Raw genomic sequence first — 18,754 nt, 5'->3', positions numbered from 1 at the left:
ATGGGAAACAACTGAGCTCTTTTCGCTCAATGATTCAGGGAATAGTTTCTAAATTATTAACCCAACTTTGCCATAGATCAAATCTTTTTGGGGAATTCAGATATGGTATACTTAAATCTCTTTCCATCCTCGCCTGGAGGTTAATTTGATTTTTAATAACCTCCCAGGGCAGAATTTGATTTGATTTCCAATTCCGTGCCACCACAATTTTAAATGCGATACAACAGTGAATTATAAAACTTCTTATTGAGTGTGACATATTCGGCCACTGCATATGTAGCAGAACTACCTCTGGTTTCCTTTCGAGTTCTATTCCTGTTAAATCTTTAATAAACCTTATCAATCTCACAATTGAAAGCTGAATATTTGAGCAGCTCCACCATATGTGGAGAAATGAACCAACCTCTTTTTCACATCTCCAACATCTAGCTGTAACTCCTGGGTATATCTGAGATAATTTACTCGGGACTAAATACCATCTATAAATCACCTTATAGTGGGTCTCCAAGAGATTTAAGCATTGGACCTGACTACGTGTGTTATTTATGGCTTTACACCAATCTTGGTGTTCCAAAGTACAGCTTAAGTCTTTTTCCCATTTATCCTTTTGTGGAAAACTAGACACTTCTTTAATATTTCTAATTACCTCTATAGCTTTAGCCAGGACTTTAGGTATGGCCTGATTTGAGAATATTAGTTTCAACATAGTAAATAAATTTCCTATCTTTCTACTAAGATGTTTTTGCAAAAAATATTTAAGCCTCAGGTAATTAAAGCTCTCTCGTTGAGAGAGGTGATATTTTTGTAGAATAGAACTAAAAGTCATTATTTTGTCTGAAGATAATATCTGTGACACTTTAATTATACCATGTACTCGCCAGCTCTCTAAAGACAAATTGGACAGATTGGCTTCTACAATCCTCAGATTTGCCGAATCCATTATTGTAAATTTCAAATCTAGTTTCTTTTTAATTTCCTCCCAAACTGGCATCATTTGGGCCCATATCCTATTATTGTTAATGTCGATCCCCATTTTATCTAGACTTTTCGTATTCCATATCATGCCCTCAGGGGTTTTCAAACCTAGATCTTCCATTTCAATATTAAACCAACTTTCTTCTTTGGCACACGCTAGTTGGGCCCTGTACATATGTGTGATCACATTTGCCCAATACATCACTTTTATATTGGGGAAATTTAATCCCCCTTCCTTGGTTTTCAGTGAGAGAATATTTCTATTAATTCTATTTTTTTTTCCTTTATTGATAAAATTTTCCAAATTGTTTTGAAATAACGTCAGCCATATTGCTGGGATCTTTAAAGGAATCATTTGGAATACATAATTCCATTTAGGAATAATATAGGAATTAATAACATTTATACGGCCCCACCAGGTAATCTGCATATTTCTCCATTCTTTAAGTAAAGAGTTTGTACTTTTTAATAACTTTAAGAAGTTTTCTTCCATCATTCTGTCTAAATTCTTAGTAATAACTATACCTAAGCAATCGAATTTCTGGGGCGCCCATATAAATGAGTATTTTTTACTAATTTCTTCCCTTGCTTTCTTGTCTAATTCAATGCCCATAACAACCGTTTTTTCATTATTTAACTTGTAATTGGCTAGGTAGCTATACTTTCTAACTTCCTCCATTAAATGTTGCAAAGAGCTGATTGGGTCAGTGATTGATAGCAGAATATCATCCGCATACATGCTGATTTTAAATTCTTTATCCCTTATTTTGTAGCCTTTTATATCTTCATTATTCCTAATATTTTCCGCTAGTGGTTCTATGGAGAGGATATATAACAAAGGGGAGAGCGGGCAACCTTGTCTCACCCCGTTAGTCTTTAGTAATTCTTAATAGCCATTAGCTTGAAAAGTTTATCTGAATTGCTTACAGTTAGATCATTTTGGTGAATGACCATAAAATAGCAAACTATTAGTATTTTTCAATTTAGAACAATCCATTACAATGACATTTGCATATACTTTATTAATGTAATTCTTTTTAGAACACTCCCAAGCGTGTAGGTTAATGAGCAGAGGCTGCCAGCCATTGGAATGAGGACTCATACAGGGATGACAGAGGATATAAAACTGCTTTATCACATAAAAATATCTCCTCTCCATGAAGGACATTGTGACCATAACAGCTGGATTTGTGATAATTTAATTATTTTAAAACATGTGCATTGAAGAAAAAATATAAAGAACACAGAGCTCAACATTCAGGCACTGTAAGACAGGCTCAACATTCAGGCACTGTAAGACAGGGCTCGGCATTAAGGCCCTGTAAGACAGGGCTCGGCATTAAGGCCCTGTAAGACAGGGCTCGGCATTCAGGCACTGTACGATAGGGCTCGGCATTCAGGCACTGTAAGACAGGGTTCGGCATTCAGGCACTGTAAGACAGGGTTCGGCATTCAGGCCCTGTAAGACCGGGCTCGGCATTCAGGCACTGTAAGACAGGGCTCGACATTCAGGCACTGTACGATAGGGCTCGGCATTCAGGCCCTGTAAGACAGGGCTCGGCATTCAGGCACTGTACGATAGGGCTCGGCATTCAGGCACTGTAAGACAGGGTTCGGCATTCAGGCCCTGTAAGACAGGGTTCGGCATTCAGGCCCTGTAAGACCGGGCTCGGCATTCAGGCACTGTAAGACAGGGCTCGGCATTCAGGCACTGTACGATAGGGCTCGGCATTCAGGCCCTGTAAGACAGGGCTCGGCATTCAGGCACTGTAAGACAGGGCTCGGCATTCAAGCACTGTAATACATCTCTTTGCAACGGATGTAGGTAGCCTGGTGTAACCACAGTCGGTTCCCCAATTTACCACTATAACGTCTTAAGGCATAGAACTTAGCAGGGCTAATCATACAGATATCTTAGCCATAATATTTTATAGTTAGTAAGAGTTCCTCTATTTAAAATATATAAATAATTGAGAATACAATATAAAATAGGGATTGTCTTGGAAGTAATAAAGTTTTGTTTTTTAAATATTTTATCAAATAAATATAGACATATAAAATCCATTACAATAATTTATAGCGGAGATTATAGAATTAAATGATATGCTTGCAATATCAGTAAATAGAATAACATACCCTCCTGAACATGTCAACCCCTCTATCAGTCATGATAAAATGGAGCAGTATCTTTGTCTCCAACATCTCTCCTCTGTGTCCTAATATTAATAAGTACTCATATTTATACCTTAGATGTTCAATTAGGTCATTTTAGGACCTACCTTAACTTGGCAAAAATACAAGGCCATAACTTGGTCATTTCACATGGTATCATCTTATCTATGTTTATTTGTTATGAACTAGACATCTTTAAACTTTATTTTGACTAGACGTTAGAGTGACGTAGGCATAGCCTTGAATTGTTATTGCATTAATAGTTATTGCACTAATCTAGGATGAAATGGCATCTTAAAGTCTAAACATCTTATTTATTTATTGGGTAAGACGTCAGATTGGTAAGAAAATGATCATTGTTTGAGAAAACAATATTTTCCATTTCTAACAACATGTCAGTTTGCAAAATCTCTTAAAGACAAAGTACACGGGTTACTTTTCATTCTAAAACTTGTAACATTTGCATCTGCCCATAACACTGGTGCAAAAGCTATGTTAGCTATTGCAAAGCTGTCTCTGAATCGGAGAACGTAGAAGCAAAAACGTCTCTGGAAATATTCTTTAGCAGCTTTGTCAAGTGTGTATCGTACAGAATCAGCTACTCTTAAATAATCATTATTTTCTTGAAACAACCAGGAGAACTGCACCAGCAGTGTAATTATGTGCTCTATATCCCCACTGTAAATAGGGTAATAATTCTCCTTTAAATGCTAATATACTCTAAGTACAGGTCCTGTATTGGTTGCTAGTAGAACACAGTTTCTTGTGTAATGCATTAGCGTATACCTATAAATAATGACAAGAGTACTACTCATAGCATTGGCTTTATGTAAGCAAGCTTAGAAATCACAGATAAGTGCATTTGACCTAAATCTTGTAGCGCCTTCTATCTGACATGTAACCTCACAGCTGTGAAATTCTGTGTGGGATTTAGCAGTTTGAAGCTACCAAGTGACCCAGTCATAAAGCAACAAGAGATAAGGATTTAAGGTATGATATTATACAATTAGACATTAGCCTTCTGCTTATTACTGTGCGTCTCATACCTAATATCAGCCCAATGTTTAAATTGTTTTGTTTATAGCAATGCTAATGTGTTTACTCGAGATTTATAAGTGCTTTACATATTGCATCATGAAAATATAAGTGTAACGAAAAGAAAGATTTTTTTTTTTTGCTGTCGAAACTCAAATAGCCGATCCTTTATCTATGAAGGAGATTATGCAGGCTTTACAGCACCAAATTATCACATACAAAAATAGCTGTTTAGAAGCAGCACACCTAAGGACTGCTTTAATCAAACATTTGGTACTTGCCAAAAAGACCATGATCTCTTCAAAATGTAATGTGGATTAAAGTATTATCTATCGCAAGCAGAGAACTAACCTTGGAGTGGAAATATGAAATGTATTCATCATAATGTTCAAGTCTTTGGACAGAAAATCCCGCCACTACCGCCAGATTGCAAAACTGATTTAAAGTGTCTCCTCTTGATGGAGCAAGTACAATCACCTTACCCTGGGAAAGAAAAGAACACATTTAATAAAAACACAGTTTCACAGATTAAAGCCACATGTAACAATGTAAAAAACAACACATGAGAGTTATCTCATCCCTTATTATTCAGGTGTCTTTCGAGATCATGTTTAACAGGTAACACTCTACTACAGGGCTAGGCAACCTTCGGCACTCAGGATGTGAACCACATCTTCCATAAACCTTCGGCACTCCAGATGTTGTGAACTAGATCTCCCATAAATCTTTAGCACTGCTGGTGTTGTGGACTCAGAGCCGGCCTTAGGGGTGTGCGAACTGTGCGGCCGCACAGGGCGCCATGGACCAGGGGGCGCCATGTGGCCAACACAGCTCGCACATTGCCGGGTGACAGGAGTGCAGGGGAGCTAAAACAGGTACCCGGGTGGAGGATTTCATTATTCTCCACCCAGGTCTATGAAAGAAAAAAAAATGTAAATCGCGGAAGCGGGGCTTACCGTGAAGCGGGGCTAATACCTAAACGAAGCCCCGCAGAACTGCTACACAGGAAGAAGGAAGAAGGAAGGAGTCTTCCCCAACAACCAACTGCATCCACTCCCCCTTCCAGCCATTATGGAAAGAGGTAAGACTGTGTGCCTGTGTGTGTGTGTGTGTGTGACTGTCTGTCTGTGTGACTTTTGTCTGTGTGACTGCTTGCCTGTGTGTGTGACTGTCTGTCTGGCTGCCTGTGTGTGACTGTTTGCCTGTGTGTGTGTGTGTGTGTGTGTGTGTGTGTGTATGTGTGTGTGACTGCCTGCCTGTGTGTGTGACTGTAACTGTGTGCGACTCCAATTGTGTGTGTCACTGTAACTGTGCCGTTGTATGTGCCTGTGCCTGTATGTGTGACTATCTGCCTTTAACGGAGTGTGTGTGTGCCTGCATGCCTGTAACCGAGTGTGTATGACTGTCTGCTTGTAATGGAGTATGTGTGACTGTCTGCTTGTGACTGTGTGTGTGACTGTGATTGTGTGTCTGTAACTGTGTGTGATGGTCTGCCTTTAACTGTGTGTTTGGCTCTGTGACTGTCTGCCTGTAACTGTGTGTGTGTGTGACTGTCTGCCTGTAACGGAGCGTGTCTGACTGTCTGCTTGTAACTGTTTGTGTGACTGTATAGAGGCAACTTGGTGGGGGGGGGGCGACATGATGACGTTTCGCACAGGGCGCCTAATGGCCTAAGGCAGGCCCTGTGACTACTACATCTCCCATAATGCTCCTCTAACAATATTTGCTGGCAAGGCAGCAGGGGAGATGTACCCTGCTCTACTGTCAAATTACCCACAAATGTAATATGAAGGGCTGAACACCAACCATATACACATGCCACCCAAGTGTTCCATTTTACAATGTCCTTCTGTTCAGTCCTGTACGCTGTTGTCCTGAATTGCTACTCTGATGTCTTTCTATGGGTGTCAGGATTACTATTTGATCCAGCATGTAGAATTGTATCACACCTAAGACTAGAAGGTAACGTCTTACTGGGCCTTAAAATGGCCGGACTTAACGTACCAGAGAATAGTCAGAATACGTGCCCAGGTTGGGGACACAGAAGAAGACACAACGATGAGGGAAAGCCAAAAGTCAGGGATACCAGAATACAGGTAAGTCAAACGAAGCCAAAGTCAATAACCAGAAATAAACACTCAGAAACACACTTTTGGACAACCACTGGGGAAACCATGACAGGGCAATGAGGGAAAGTAGAAATGTGTTTAAATAAGCCTTTTACAATTGTGATTGGCCGAAATCAGCCTTTGACCCCAGAACGTGTGCGTGCGTCTCCCGCGTGACATCACACACACGCCGACGTCGTCATCACTGTGGGCGGACGTGGGACTATAATTTGGCATGGATCCGCAGCGTCCGGCGTCCACCAAAATGTTGCAGGAGTCAGGTACACTGACGCATGGCCGCTGAGCGCAGATACCGCAAGGTGAGGAAGAATATGTTACAATGGGACACTAAAGGATTTGTGAAATACCCATTTTTTACTATATTTCCCATGCATTCCTTGTTAATCATAATTCAGTTACACTACAAGTCTGTTCTCAGCTGATAAAGTGTGGCTTATCAACATATCCCTATATGAGGTCCCCATTCTATCAGGCCGGCCATTCTCAATATTTGCTATTGAGTGTGAAGCACCCAGTTAAACAACAATAGCTGACATGAATCCATAGAAACACACAACACAATAATATGTGTATTACTTGTGATCAATATACTTTTGGTATGAGTCATTGTCTTCCATTCCAAATGATCAGATGCTTTCCTAACATTCTACAACCTACCTTAACCCCTTAAGGACCAAACTATTGGAATAAAAGGGAATCATGACATGTCACACATGTCATGTGTCTTTAAGGGGTTAAATCAGGAGGCTAACAAACAGCTCATCACCTGCCATAGAATGATGGGAAAACAAATTAACTGCTGAAAAGCAGGACCACTGGTTAATGGACCGATATTGCGTTTTTAATTAGAATACACACTTTATTCATATTGAAAAAAAAAAAAAATATATATATATTGATATATATAAAACAAAAAACAAAATAGCTCCTGCACTCACGCTCCAATATCCCTTAATGGCCGGGTGCCAGCCAAAGATAGCTTCAATATCCAAGAAAATCCAAATAGATGGCTGCACTCACGGTTTAAAAGTCCAAAGTTTAATGAAAAAACGATTAAAACATCAAAAGATCAACGTTTCAGTCTTGTCAGACTTTCATCAGGATCATGATTTTTCACATCTTGTTCTTCAATATATTACGTATTACATTTTATATTTTTATTACGTTTTCATTTCTTATCTATATTTTTATGTATATCATATGTTTCCATTTATATTTACATATTTTTTCTCATTTATTTCCCCATTATCCCTATTTATCCAATAATTTTCATACACATATTCAATTTTACATATTCTACTCTATTCCAGTATTTTATATAGGCAATGTTCCAATTGTTTTTATTACCATATGGACAATTCTTAAAATCTCTCTTTTTTCTTTCACCATTTCTCCTTTTTTTGAGTAACAAAAACTCACATAGACTATAAAGAGGGGGCGGAGCCTGACTGCTGAGCCGTGCAGACGTGCCTGACACAAGCTCCGGCCTGACAGGCAGAATCCTGGATAAAAGCGACATCTACATAGCCCATAGAAACCCGAGGGTGCACTTTCTACGTCGGGGGTGCCCTGCTTAACCCAATGAGACCACCCCGGGGCTCGTCGGAGCCGGAGACGCAAAGATCCAAATGCGGCTTACTAGGGCTGAAGCCAGGGAGAAACAACCGCTCTCCTCGGTGTGGAAGCCTGCACGCGACTCTACGTTAACCTACCCCCCCCCCCTCTGGACCGGTGGGGGACATTCCGGTCCCCACTGGACATACAATCCAGCTTGAGAAACAAGCATTTAGCTACACGACATACAGGGGCAACAGACACGCAAGGCCCAGCCAAAATGGCCACTCACATCCCCTCTGGAGGCCTTTGACCATCTTTGTTCCAGTCTCAGGGGCGCCCTGCACAGCCGGGGAGTAACTCACCGCCAAGCTGACAAAATGGTGGCCTCGTGGATACGATCAGCGGCACGACGCAGCAATTACAGACGGGTATCGCGAGCCTCCAAGAAGGCCGTCCGGCAAAGCAGTCGCAGGCGGGCCACAATGTGGGGAATGACAAGACACCTGATGGGCACACGCTCACACTCGCACACGGGCAATCCTGGGACAACACAACAAGCGACGCACACAAGTTTCTTACCCGACCATAATCCCGGCACTCGGCGCAGCAAAAATCAGCTCCTCTCAGCCAACACTTCAATACAAGTAGTCATGCGACCACGCACCCCGCAGAGCACTACAGGAGCAAACCCCCCGAAGCCATGACACCGAGCCCAGGGCCCGCAATGGAGAGATGGATAGCAACGGCACCCAGGACTTACCGAAGCTGGGAATAGGCTGAAGCGCCCAACAAACCGCCTCACAAGGGTATTTGTGTATTTAGCCTGGACTGTTCCCAGCTCCCACAACAACTATGTACCCAGACCCAGAGGCTCGAAGCATATTTCCAGCAGACTATGCCCCCGTGACACCCTCACCCTTGCCCTTACCGGTATGGTAAAGCCGAATATATTGACACCAATCTCCAGTGACTTAATGCTTAAGTTAGCCCTTGGCACAACAGCTTACTCTTTTCATAACTACACTAGCATAGCCAATCTAGCACTACTAAGTATTTACTTAAAAGTTACTCTGATAATATAAAGGGTCAGTCAAGCTTGTTACCTATATATATATATATATATATATATATATATATATATATATATAAAGAAGGTGCGACCTCCTATGCCACAGGGAAAAAAAAAAGAATTCACTTATGTCTTACTAATCCTGACTGTTAGTTTCTATAGTGCTACTATCTTAATCAACAACATTGTTTTAACTAACCCATGCTTCTTTTACAAAAGTGTTGTTAGGGTTAATCGCTCTTACCAATCTACCTAGCACGTAATGCAACCATTCAGTCACGGAGACATTCTCCACTTAGTCAGTCAAGTGTTATGTTTAAATATCTATAATACCCTAAATATAAAATTTTGCGCTGTGTTCTAAAAAGATGCATAATACTTCAAACTTACGTTTAACTATTAATATGCTTAATTACTCTAGCATGTCATATTATATAAGCAATGTTTATTAGCCTGTTATCTTCATGATTTAAAAAAATTGTGCAACTGTATAAAGTCACGACCATGTCTGCATTAACCTGCCTGTGTCTGCTGTCGTGGCTCAACGGGCCTGCCTGTAAAATCTTTTGCACTAAAAATAAAGAATTTATAAAAAAAAAAAAAAAAATTGACTATCAAGAGCTGCAGAGAATATAGAACAGATCGTGAATGCCAGCTGGGACAGAGTAATTTCCGGGTTTCGAGTGTGGAACGCATACAGGAACGCATGATGTGCTTAATACCCTGAGGAAGTCCCTAAACCGGAGGAAATGCGTTGGATGACTTGTGGTGATTCCGTATTACTACACCTGCTGTTGTTAACTTAAATGTAGTGTAATAAATTGTTTTGAACTACATTGCCTATTTGCACTACAATTTAAATTTCTTCTTTTGAGTGGATGATTACCTATCATTGCTGAGCGTTTATTGTGATTTGGAGAAGAGGATAGCCAACCCCTTAATTGGAGAATTTACACAAGGTATTATTACAATTACTAATTTGAAGTGGCCAATTGAGACACATATCTTTTTGCACTTTATCAACATAGTTATACACCATGTTGTTTTGCATTCTGTTTTTTAACAGAGTATTCCCCTATTTTTATATATCTAAATTAGGGAGCCTTAAGAACCTTCTATTGATGCATTTAATCACACAAAAAAAGTCACTAAAATAACAAGTGATTACTCTAATTGAAGGGAACAGAAAGCCAGTGAACTAGATGCACAGATCTCATGGGTTCATTGAAATATCACAAGGAAAACATGCCTCCCAATATTCCTCCATGTGTTGTTATGCAGCATTAAGATATAACCAATCATTCTTCCTCGATTCTACTCCCTCTGAAATGGGGAAGGTGAGGGGCAAGCACTATTGTGATCAGTATCTAAAGGGACATTATAGTCACCTAAACAACTTTAGCTTAATTAAACAGTTTTGGTGTATAGATCATGCCCCTGCAGTCTCACCACTCAAATCCCTGCCAAGAGTTAAGAGTTATCTCACTTTTTGTTTCTGTCCATGCAAGCCTAGCCACATCTCCCCTGGTTGTGACTCAAACATCCTGCATGGAAAAAAGGATTTCATTTTCAATTAGATGTTAACTTTCTTTTTTATCTTCTGCTCTGTAATTTGAATTTTAATCACACACAGGAAGCTTCTGCAAGGTTTAGCAAGCTATTAACAATATTCTAAATATTCTAAATTAAACAGACAGTGCAATAAAGGAAGGGTAAACATTAGATATCACTTTACAGGAAATGTTTAGGAAGGCTGTGCAAGTCACATGTAGGGAGGTGTGACTAGGGCTGCACAAACAGAGTGATTTAACTCCTAAATGGCAGAGAATTGAGCAGTGAGATCTATACACTAAACAACAGTTGTTTTGGTGACTATAGTGTCCCTTTAAATGTAAGAATGTTATCAGATAGAAATGTATAATTACATGATTTTTGCTATTGCATGCCGAAAAGTCATGATTTTAATAAAGACACGGAGGCGAGTATTGCAAATACGAGCCTCCATGTCTTGTAATAAAATCAAACTCAAAACACATATCGAAGCATAATTCAAGCAAAGGATTCCATGATTATTAAATTGCTGGAATACTGAGAAGAGTAATGTTACATAGAGTTCTCCATTTATCAAAAAGTAGCAAATGGACGTCAGTAGAAATCGTATTTTCATGAAATATGTGGAAACAACCTGGGCCTTTTTATATCAAGACACAGCACTATATTAGAGCCGCACAAAGCAGCAGATTGAAAATGGAACCTGCATCGCATTGGGAACATCTTTCATAATAAAGCCGAAATAAAGCCGAAAGCTGAATGTGAACTCAGCGTCCCATGGGAAGTGTTTCACAGGTGGCACACATAGCTTGTATTAAAAACTCAAAGTCAGTCCATGAAGAGCAGCAGTGATCTAGAGCATAAGGATAAATAAACTCACAATCAATTCATATAGAACAGCAGGGATATACTTTAGCAGCACATTGCAGCATACTACAGGCATAGCCACCAGCGTGCCTTTCATCTCAAAGTTAAAGTGAAAACCTGTGTTCTATCAGAACTGCATCACAGGAGGCAAAAACTGCGAAAACAAATCAGACATCGCATAGCCCTTTCACAGCACAGTCCACTTCTACTAGAAGCCCCTCCTTGTATACCTGTGGCCGATCATGTTCTGTAAAGCTGGATTAAAACTTGAACGAGAGATAGAGAGAGAGAGAAAGAAAAGAAAAGAGAGAGTACGAGAGAGAGAGAGAAAAAGGAAAGAGGGAAAGAAAGAGAAAAAGGAGAGAGGGAAAGAAAAGAGAGAGAGAAAGAAAAGAGAGAACGAGAGAAAGAGAGAGAACGAAAAACAAAGAGAGAGATAGAGAAAGAGAAAGAAAAGAGAGAGAACGAAAGAAAGAAAGAACGAGAGAAAGAGAGAGAACGAAAGAAACAAAGAGAGAGAGAGAGAAAGAAAAGAGAGAGAACGCAAGAAAGAAAGAATGAGAGAAAGAAAGAGAGAGAGAGAGAAAAAAATAGAGAAAGAAAGAAAGAGAAATAGAGAACAAAAGGGGCCAAAGCAAACTGCAGCAAAATGTACTTTATATAGATACCTCATGCAGTGGTTATGGTGCAAGATATATTTTTGTGTTTCCTTTGTTTTTTAATTACAATTTTATATATACAAAACACAGTAGAACAAGCTATAAAACAGATAGGTGTGCATAAGTCATGACATATAACTGATTTTCTATATTGTGTACCCTCCTCTCTACACGTAAACAGTCCCTCGCTCGATCCCTCCATTATCTCAATACAAGTATAGCCAGAAACAAGTACATGCTTCACTGCCAGGTATTCAATGCAATCATGCTATACTAAATACCAAATAACTCATATAGGGATGTGCAGAAACGTTCTGTTGTCTAGCAGCCCTTCCTGACAGTCATCTGAGGAGCAACAACTCCATCTCCTAAACAGCTTGGAGGAGCACTCTCTTTCTCTTTCTTATGTTAGATGGCTGCTTTGAGAAGGAGCTGCCTAATGCAAAATGTAAAATTATAACTCCCCCCCTCACCCCCATTTATAATCCACAGTCCCTTCTACACTGGACTTCTCCTTTAAACTCAAAAACAGAGTCATCTGAGAATTGACCTCCTCTCTGTCCTTTCCCTCCTACACACCAATACCATCTTCCTTCCTTCACTGTAGTAATACAGACCTTCACTGGAATATATACAGACATATAAAGTAAATCAGCAGAGTTATTGCATTAAAAAAAATATTTTACCCAGAATTCTGTTCTCTCTGTATGTTCTGCGTATACAGTAGACATGTGCATTTGGTTTAACAAGAATTGCAGTTCGGCCACATTTTGGGCAAGCTTTGGGTAGCCCGAATTCCAGAATCCTAAAACGCCCAGGCTAATTTAACCTCTTAAACTAGACTCTCAATGGCCACTGAGAAAGTCTTGTTTGAGAGACTAAACAACTCAGGGTGCTAGGCAATCGACACGGGTGGGATATCCGTTTCACACCGAAGACGACGGAGGGAGTTTGGAGTGCACGACAGCCCTGAAGCCTGAAAGTAACTGGCCGCAGCAGCGGTACTGAATGCCACTTTCCTTTTTATATTGATCTAATATCTACAAGGTAGAATTTATATCAGTGACTATCAGCCGCTCCTTCTTTGTTGCACAGGCTAATGTGGAAACATTAGTTCAAGCAGCAAAAGAACAGAAAGTGTCTGCTGGCGGTCTTAGAGTATCTGTGACTGCCAATTGTGAGTAAAAATACATGTATTTTTGAACCTGAATTTGTGACAGATGGCTGGTGATAAGCTGAGAGCATCACTGCCATGACTTCACTGCTCAAGAACCAACTGAGAGGCAGCAGACGGGAATCTGTGGACACTACTTTTCTGTCTAACTGCTCAAAAACAGTTTACCACAAGATGGTAAGGCAGAGAACTTTAGGCACCATAACCACTTCATCGAGATGGAGTGGTTTTGGTGCTAGAGTGTTCCTTAAACTATGCAGGGCTGGGCCAGGGGGGGAGAAGTTGTGTCATCACCAATGACAAGCACGCACCCTCCCACCCCCAACAAATTGAACATTTTGGTTCAATGCTTTTCCAGCAGCCCATGTGAAGAGCTCTTGCATGACAAAAAGGCCAAGTATTTGTTCTGCACAGACCAAGCAAATTCAATGACACGTGTGTGCTGCGTTTGCTTGTTACTTGCCTCTGGTGTTTCCAAAAGTGGGATACCAGAGGACAATAGGGGCAGGGGAGGCAGCGAGTGTGTGCTTAGGGGCTGTAGTGTATATGTGTATAGGTGACATAGTTTGTGTAGGTGGAGTAGAGAGAGTGTGTGTAGAGAATGTAGTGTTTTTTGTGTTCAGTGGACCTAGTGTGTATAGGTGATGTAATATGTTTCTAAAGGGGATCTAGTGTGTGTAGGGGATCCAGAGTGTGTATAAGGGATATAATGTGTTTGTGTAGATGGTGCACTATGTGTTTAACCCCTTAAGGACCAAACTTCTGGAATAAAAGGGAATAATGACATGTCACACATGTCATGTGTCCTTAAGGGGTTAAGGGATGTAGTGTCTTTTGGAGATTTAGTGTGTGGAGGGGTGCAGTGTGTATAGTGGTGCAGTGCATGTAGGTATTCAGTGCATGTAGGAGGAGGGCAGTGCATGTGATAAGTTGGAGAACAGTATGTGTAAGAGGGTTGCAGTGTGTGAGAGGGTGTAATGTGTGGGCCCCCTCCCTTCTTCTTACCTTTTGCCAGGGAGGGGAAACAAGCCCCTCCCTGGTGGGAGTGGGGGTGAGTGACTCTGCCATCAGCTCCTCCGGCTACTGGCTAAATTCACTCCTCCGAAATCCGGTGCTCTGTCGGAGCATTGCCGAGGTAACCCGCAGCAGGGCTCCGAACTGCCAGCTCGCGGGAGGAACATTCAGCCTCCCAGCTCCTCCTCTCCTGCAATGAAATGCCAGTGGGCTGGAGATTTTCCCGGTTTGCCCGATGGCCGTTTCCGGCCTCCTGTGGCGTAATAAACCAAACTAAAAGGCGAGATGCTAATAGTTATATTAGACCGCAAAATAAACGACAAAGCAACAAACATTTCCAGTTGTACATTAAAAGAAAATTATACTTTCAACCCATTCACGTGTATTCATCCATAAGCAATAGCTGGCCCTAGTCTACAACGGAAAACTTTTTTGACAATGGCAGCACATGTAAACAAAGACTAAACAAACAATATATTTGCGTAAAAAGGATAATTAATAAAACCAATGAAAAAGTACAGAAAGCAAGACAATGTCAATGGCCATTGCCGAAGGGATTACATGTGACAGAAGGCAACAGAAAACTTTAAACATCTTAGTTTTACTTTAATGCAAATACATTGTTATCAAAGGAAAATACTTAAGAAACGCTTTGATAAAGAAATAATCTCACACTATCTTTGAAGCGGCTTCATTTATTTTACTACCCACTGTGCGCCTTATCACAAGGCCAAGTATAAGAAGTTTTCTAGTTTATGATTAGGAAGGAATCTGATAGATTAGAAGACTCAATTGAAGTTGGACATAATAAGAATTACAGTATTACATGACATTAATCCTGCCATTCCATTACTGTCTCAATCATTGTGCACAGACTAATTATTCTGAAGCCTGCATTCAGTAGAAAATAGAAACATACTTACACTGGGCTGGAGTAATCTCTTTATTGCATCAACCAGGCAAGCTCTGTACTGATCCAGAAACAGGCTGACATTGAGAAGAGGAGAGAATCATGATTAAAATGGGTTTTACGTTTTAATGACACAGAGTATGATAAATACATGGCTAATTGCTTGCATGAACCCGCCGTTAAACACTCACCACTCAGTCCGGTGTATTAATTCATTTATTCAATGACGACAATGTATTTGAAATTTAATGGTAAGGTTAAATTAAAAAAATTACCGTAAGTAAAGTATCTGGTCACCTCAGCAAAGCCCAGATAAGATCGCTATGATCTTTATACACCATGCAACAAAGTTCACTATAAGGCAAGCCAAAACATTTACACAATTAAAGGGACAGTCTAGGCACCATAACCACTTTATCTCATGTAGCAGTTACGGTACTAGAAGTCCCCTGATCTCATCCCGAGATTCAATGTTAAATCAGTCCCTAGGTGCCTGCAGCCAAGCCACTCTGTGCCGCTTAGGCTTATGCTAAGCATTAGAAATGGGTTGGAATGATTGGCTGAGAACAACAGATGAGCACTCACAACTATTCACTGTTACCCATAGCTGGCATGAATTAGTATGGCCAAGGTAGAATGTAACTCAGCCTAAACCATACCTCAAATGGGACCTGGGCTGCAAGAATCTGGAGAAAACTGTTTAATCCTGATCCATGGGATGATGTCAGGGGAGTCCAGGTACTATAACTATAACTTTAATAATATAAAGTGGTTATGGTGCCTGTAGTGTCCCTTTAACATAGTCAGTAACATCACCAACAATAGAGCATGAAGTTATCATGCTTCAAAATAAATCTAATGGTTTTTTTTTTCCCCCATCCTAGTTCCTTGTCATAGTTGTGCCATATAGCCTAGACCTAGGCACTTCAAGTACACTAAGCAAAACGTAACAGTAAAACCACACATTGGCCACCAGATATCACATTATTGGATCATCTAAGATGGAAAAGAGAAATGTTCTACATATGCAATTTAATGAGTCACTTGTCGCGGTCACATTCATGATTGACGTTTGCAATTCAACTCTGAGAATCTCTTGCTGTGGCTGTAAAGTAATGCTTATGGGATCAGTTCAGAAGTGCTAATGATACGTAAGTGAGTATCGGGACTAGCAAAATCACATCCTGGTTTCGTGAGAGTTTACTGCAGACGTGACAAGCAATGCTAATTTGCAGCAAATGCAGGAACTACAAAATATTGAGTATTTTTTTTTTCATTATTTTTAATTTAATTTCAATATAATGAATTAAAAAGAATGGTAAGGTATAAAAGTTATACAATGGTACAAGAATAAATGTAAGTAAACCATTTAGAGCATAGGCATAAAAATCCGTAAGATTTCCCTTCCTTATACCTATGGCTACCCAAACAAGACAGACCGAAAATCCCCCCCACATCACCGGCTATCACGCACTCAATCCAACTCTGGGACAGAAGAGGCACATGGAATAAAGAGCCCTAAAATATAGGGAAACCAAACAATATTCACAGTAGACAAATTGGATGAGCGACTCAGGAGTAATTCATGAAGCCTTGGCACAGCTGCTTAACAACACGGTAAAGGATGTCATCTTCTGAAAATAGTCAAGGATCCAGACAGCAGGTTATAATACGGATTATCCATGACCTCTGAGGGGTCATGACTTCTTACACTAATGCATGTGTGTTGGAAAACACATGTTTTTTGTAGTAAATGCATATTGGTAAGTTACTAGAAATAAACATAGAATACGTGAACGTCAGTCAGCAGCTTTTCAATAGAAACAGTGATTCAATAAAATATTATGTGAGGTTTATTTACTACACAGTAAATTTAAAGGGTTACTCCAACCGCCATGACCACTTTTGCTTTTAAAGGTGGTCATGGTGGTTGGAGTCTATACCTGCAGCGTTTATCTCGCCTTCCTTCCTTCCTTCCTCGCTTGCTCTTTTAACCCCTTAAGGACACATGACATGTGTGACATGTCATTATTCCCTTTTATTCCAGATGTTTGGTCCTTAAGGGGTTAAGCAATATCCTTCTCCCTTTACACTTAATGGTCTTGTGGTTTGTTTGTTTTTAATGTTCCTTTCCTTCCTCTTTCCCTCCCCTTGCCAACTCAGAGCGTGTGCATGTGCTCTAATCAGGCACAATTGGCCAATCAAATGCTTCTTGGCCGGTGAGTCATAAGATAAGGAATGGAAACCGGCACGGATAGCTTTGTCTGTCGCTAGATTCCAGGTACATTTATTGCTTTATTTAGGGTTAGTTTTATCCATGAAAGGGGCAAGGTGACAAGTCCGAAATGCCAAATAGGGCACTACTGATTAAAATAAATGTCAAGTAATAAAAAGGGTCTGTATAAGCATTTAAGCTAAAAAGAGATGCTTACAAAATCACAAAGATAACTTTTCCGACTTCGTTATTAAAACTATTATAGATTCTGAAGGTTAATATTATGGATAACGGATACTGAATAATTACTTACAATTTGTTTAAAAATCATGATTTTCTTACATTCTAATTGCTAAATTTTATAAATGATTAACTTTTTGTAAATAATTCTCCAAATTATTTCAGAACAAACTGTTTATTTTCTGAAATATAAGGCAAGCCAACTCATTCCGTGCTATAAATTGAATGACTACAACGGCAATTATGGGATCAAGCAGGAAGTATAATTTTGAGTATTGTCAAACCGTTTGAAAAATAGCATTGTAACGGATCGCCTGGCACCCCGACCGGGTACCTCTGTTAATGGATGCTCCTAGTGCTTCCTGAGGACTCCAAGCACTCTGGCAGACACCACAATCACCGAATCCGAGAAACCTTTTAAATTCTCCCAAGCATATGAATGCTGTAGACCATTGAATAGGAACCATACGAATAGGCTTGTACTCCTAGCAGTCAACTGGAACAGCATGCCATAAATCCTTCCCCCCAATAATGAGACGACACATCACTTTGAGGGTAAAACAGGAACTCTGGACTGGCTCATCCAGCCTGGCTTTTATTACACTAATCCACATACAGGCCACACCCAGGGGGAGGCATAAAATAACCAATCACATACATGGTTCAGCCCACACATCCCCTCCCCTCAGATAACATTAAACTCAATTATCCGGTACACTTTTTCAGCCAAGTTCTGGATGTACCCCAAAACCCGGGGGTACACCTTTAAATCCAGCATCGCTGGATAGCCCTTATTCAGGGGGACAACATATTCAAAATTCAAGTAATTCGGATGAATGGTTCGTGAGATATGGGGTTCCAAAGATTTGACCGACCGCATGGGTAAAGTATCCGAAAACAGTTCCATGCATTTTGGCCCTGCGGTCGGTCACAAACAAGGGAATGAAAACAGGCGAATTGCCTGTGTTATAGAGCCTGGAGAGGGTTTGAATGAATTCCCTTGTTTATGGGGCTCTTTCTACCGAACGACGGGTCATTCGGTAGTTTCCATACGAATTTCTGGAAGTATGGAGGTCTCAGCGGTGTTTGCCTAGTCAAGTGTCCGATTTTAGTTCCAGACACTCGACGGCAAAACACCGCTGTTCGGTAGTTTAAGATGGCCGCTGCCACGTGTTTGTTTCCCGAAT

General features: G+C 40.4%; 1 protein-coding gene across 1 annotated transcript in view; it reads right to left on the bottom strand.

Annotated features, from left to right (window-relative positions):
• Positions 1–18,754, bottom strand: part of CAMKMT (calmodulin-lysine N-methyltransferase) — a 470,195-nt gene that overhangs the window by 17,919 nt on the left and 433,522 nt on the right. The window contains exons 9-10 of the mRNA XM_063443912.1: positions 15,126–15,189; positions 4,534–4,665 (exon numbers count right to left, since the gene is read on the bottom strand). Coding sequence (XP_063299982.1) covers positions 4,534–4,665; positions 15,126–15,189 — 196 coding nt within the window. The remainder of the gene's footprint in view (positions 1–4,533; positions 4,666–15,125; positions 15,190–18,754) is intronic.

Source organism: Pelobates fuscus, chromosome 2 (genome assembly GCF_036172605.1).
Source record: "Pelobates fuscus isolate aPelFus1 chromosome 2, aPelFus1.pri, whole genome shotgun sequence".
Taxonomy (NCBI): Eukaryota; Metazoa; Chordata; class Amphibia; order Anura; family Pelobatidae; genus Pelobates; species Pelobates fuscus.
Note: the sequence above shows the minus strand (reverse complement) of the source record. Positions and strands in the feature narration are given on the sequence as shown.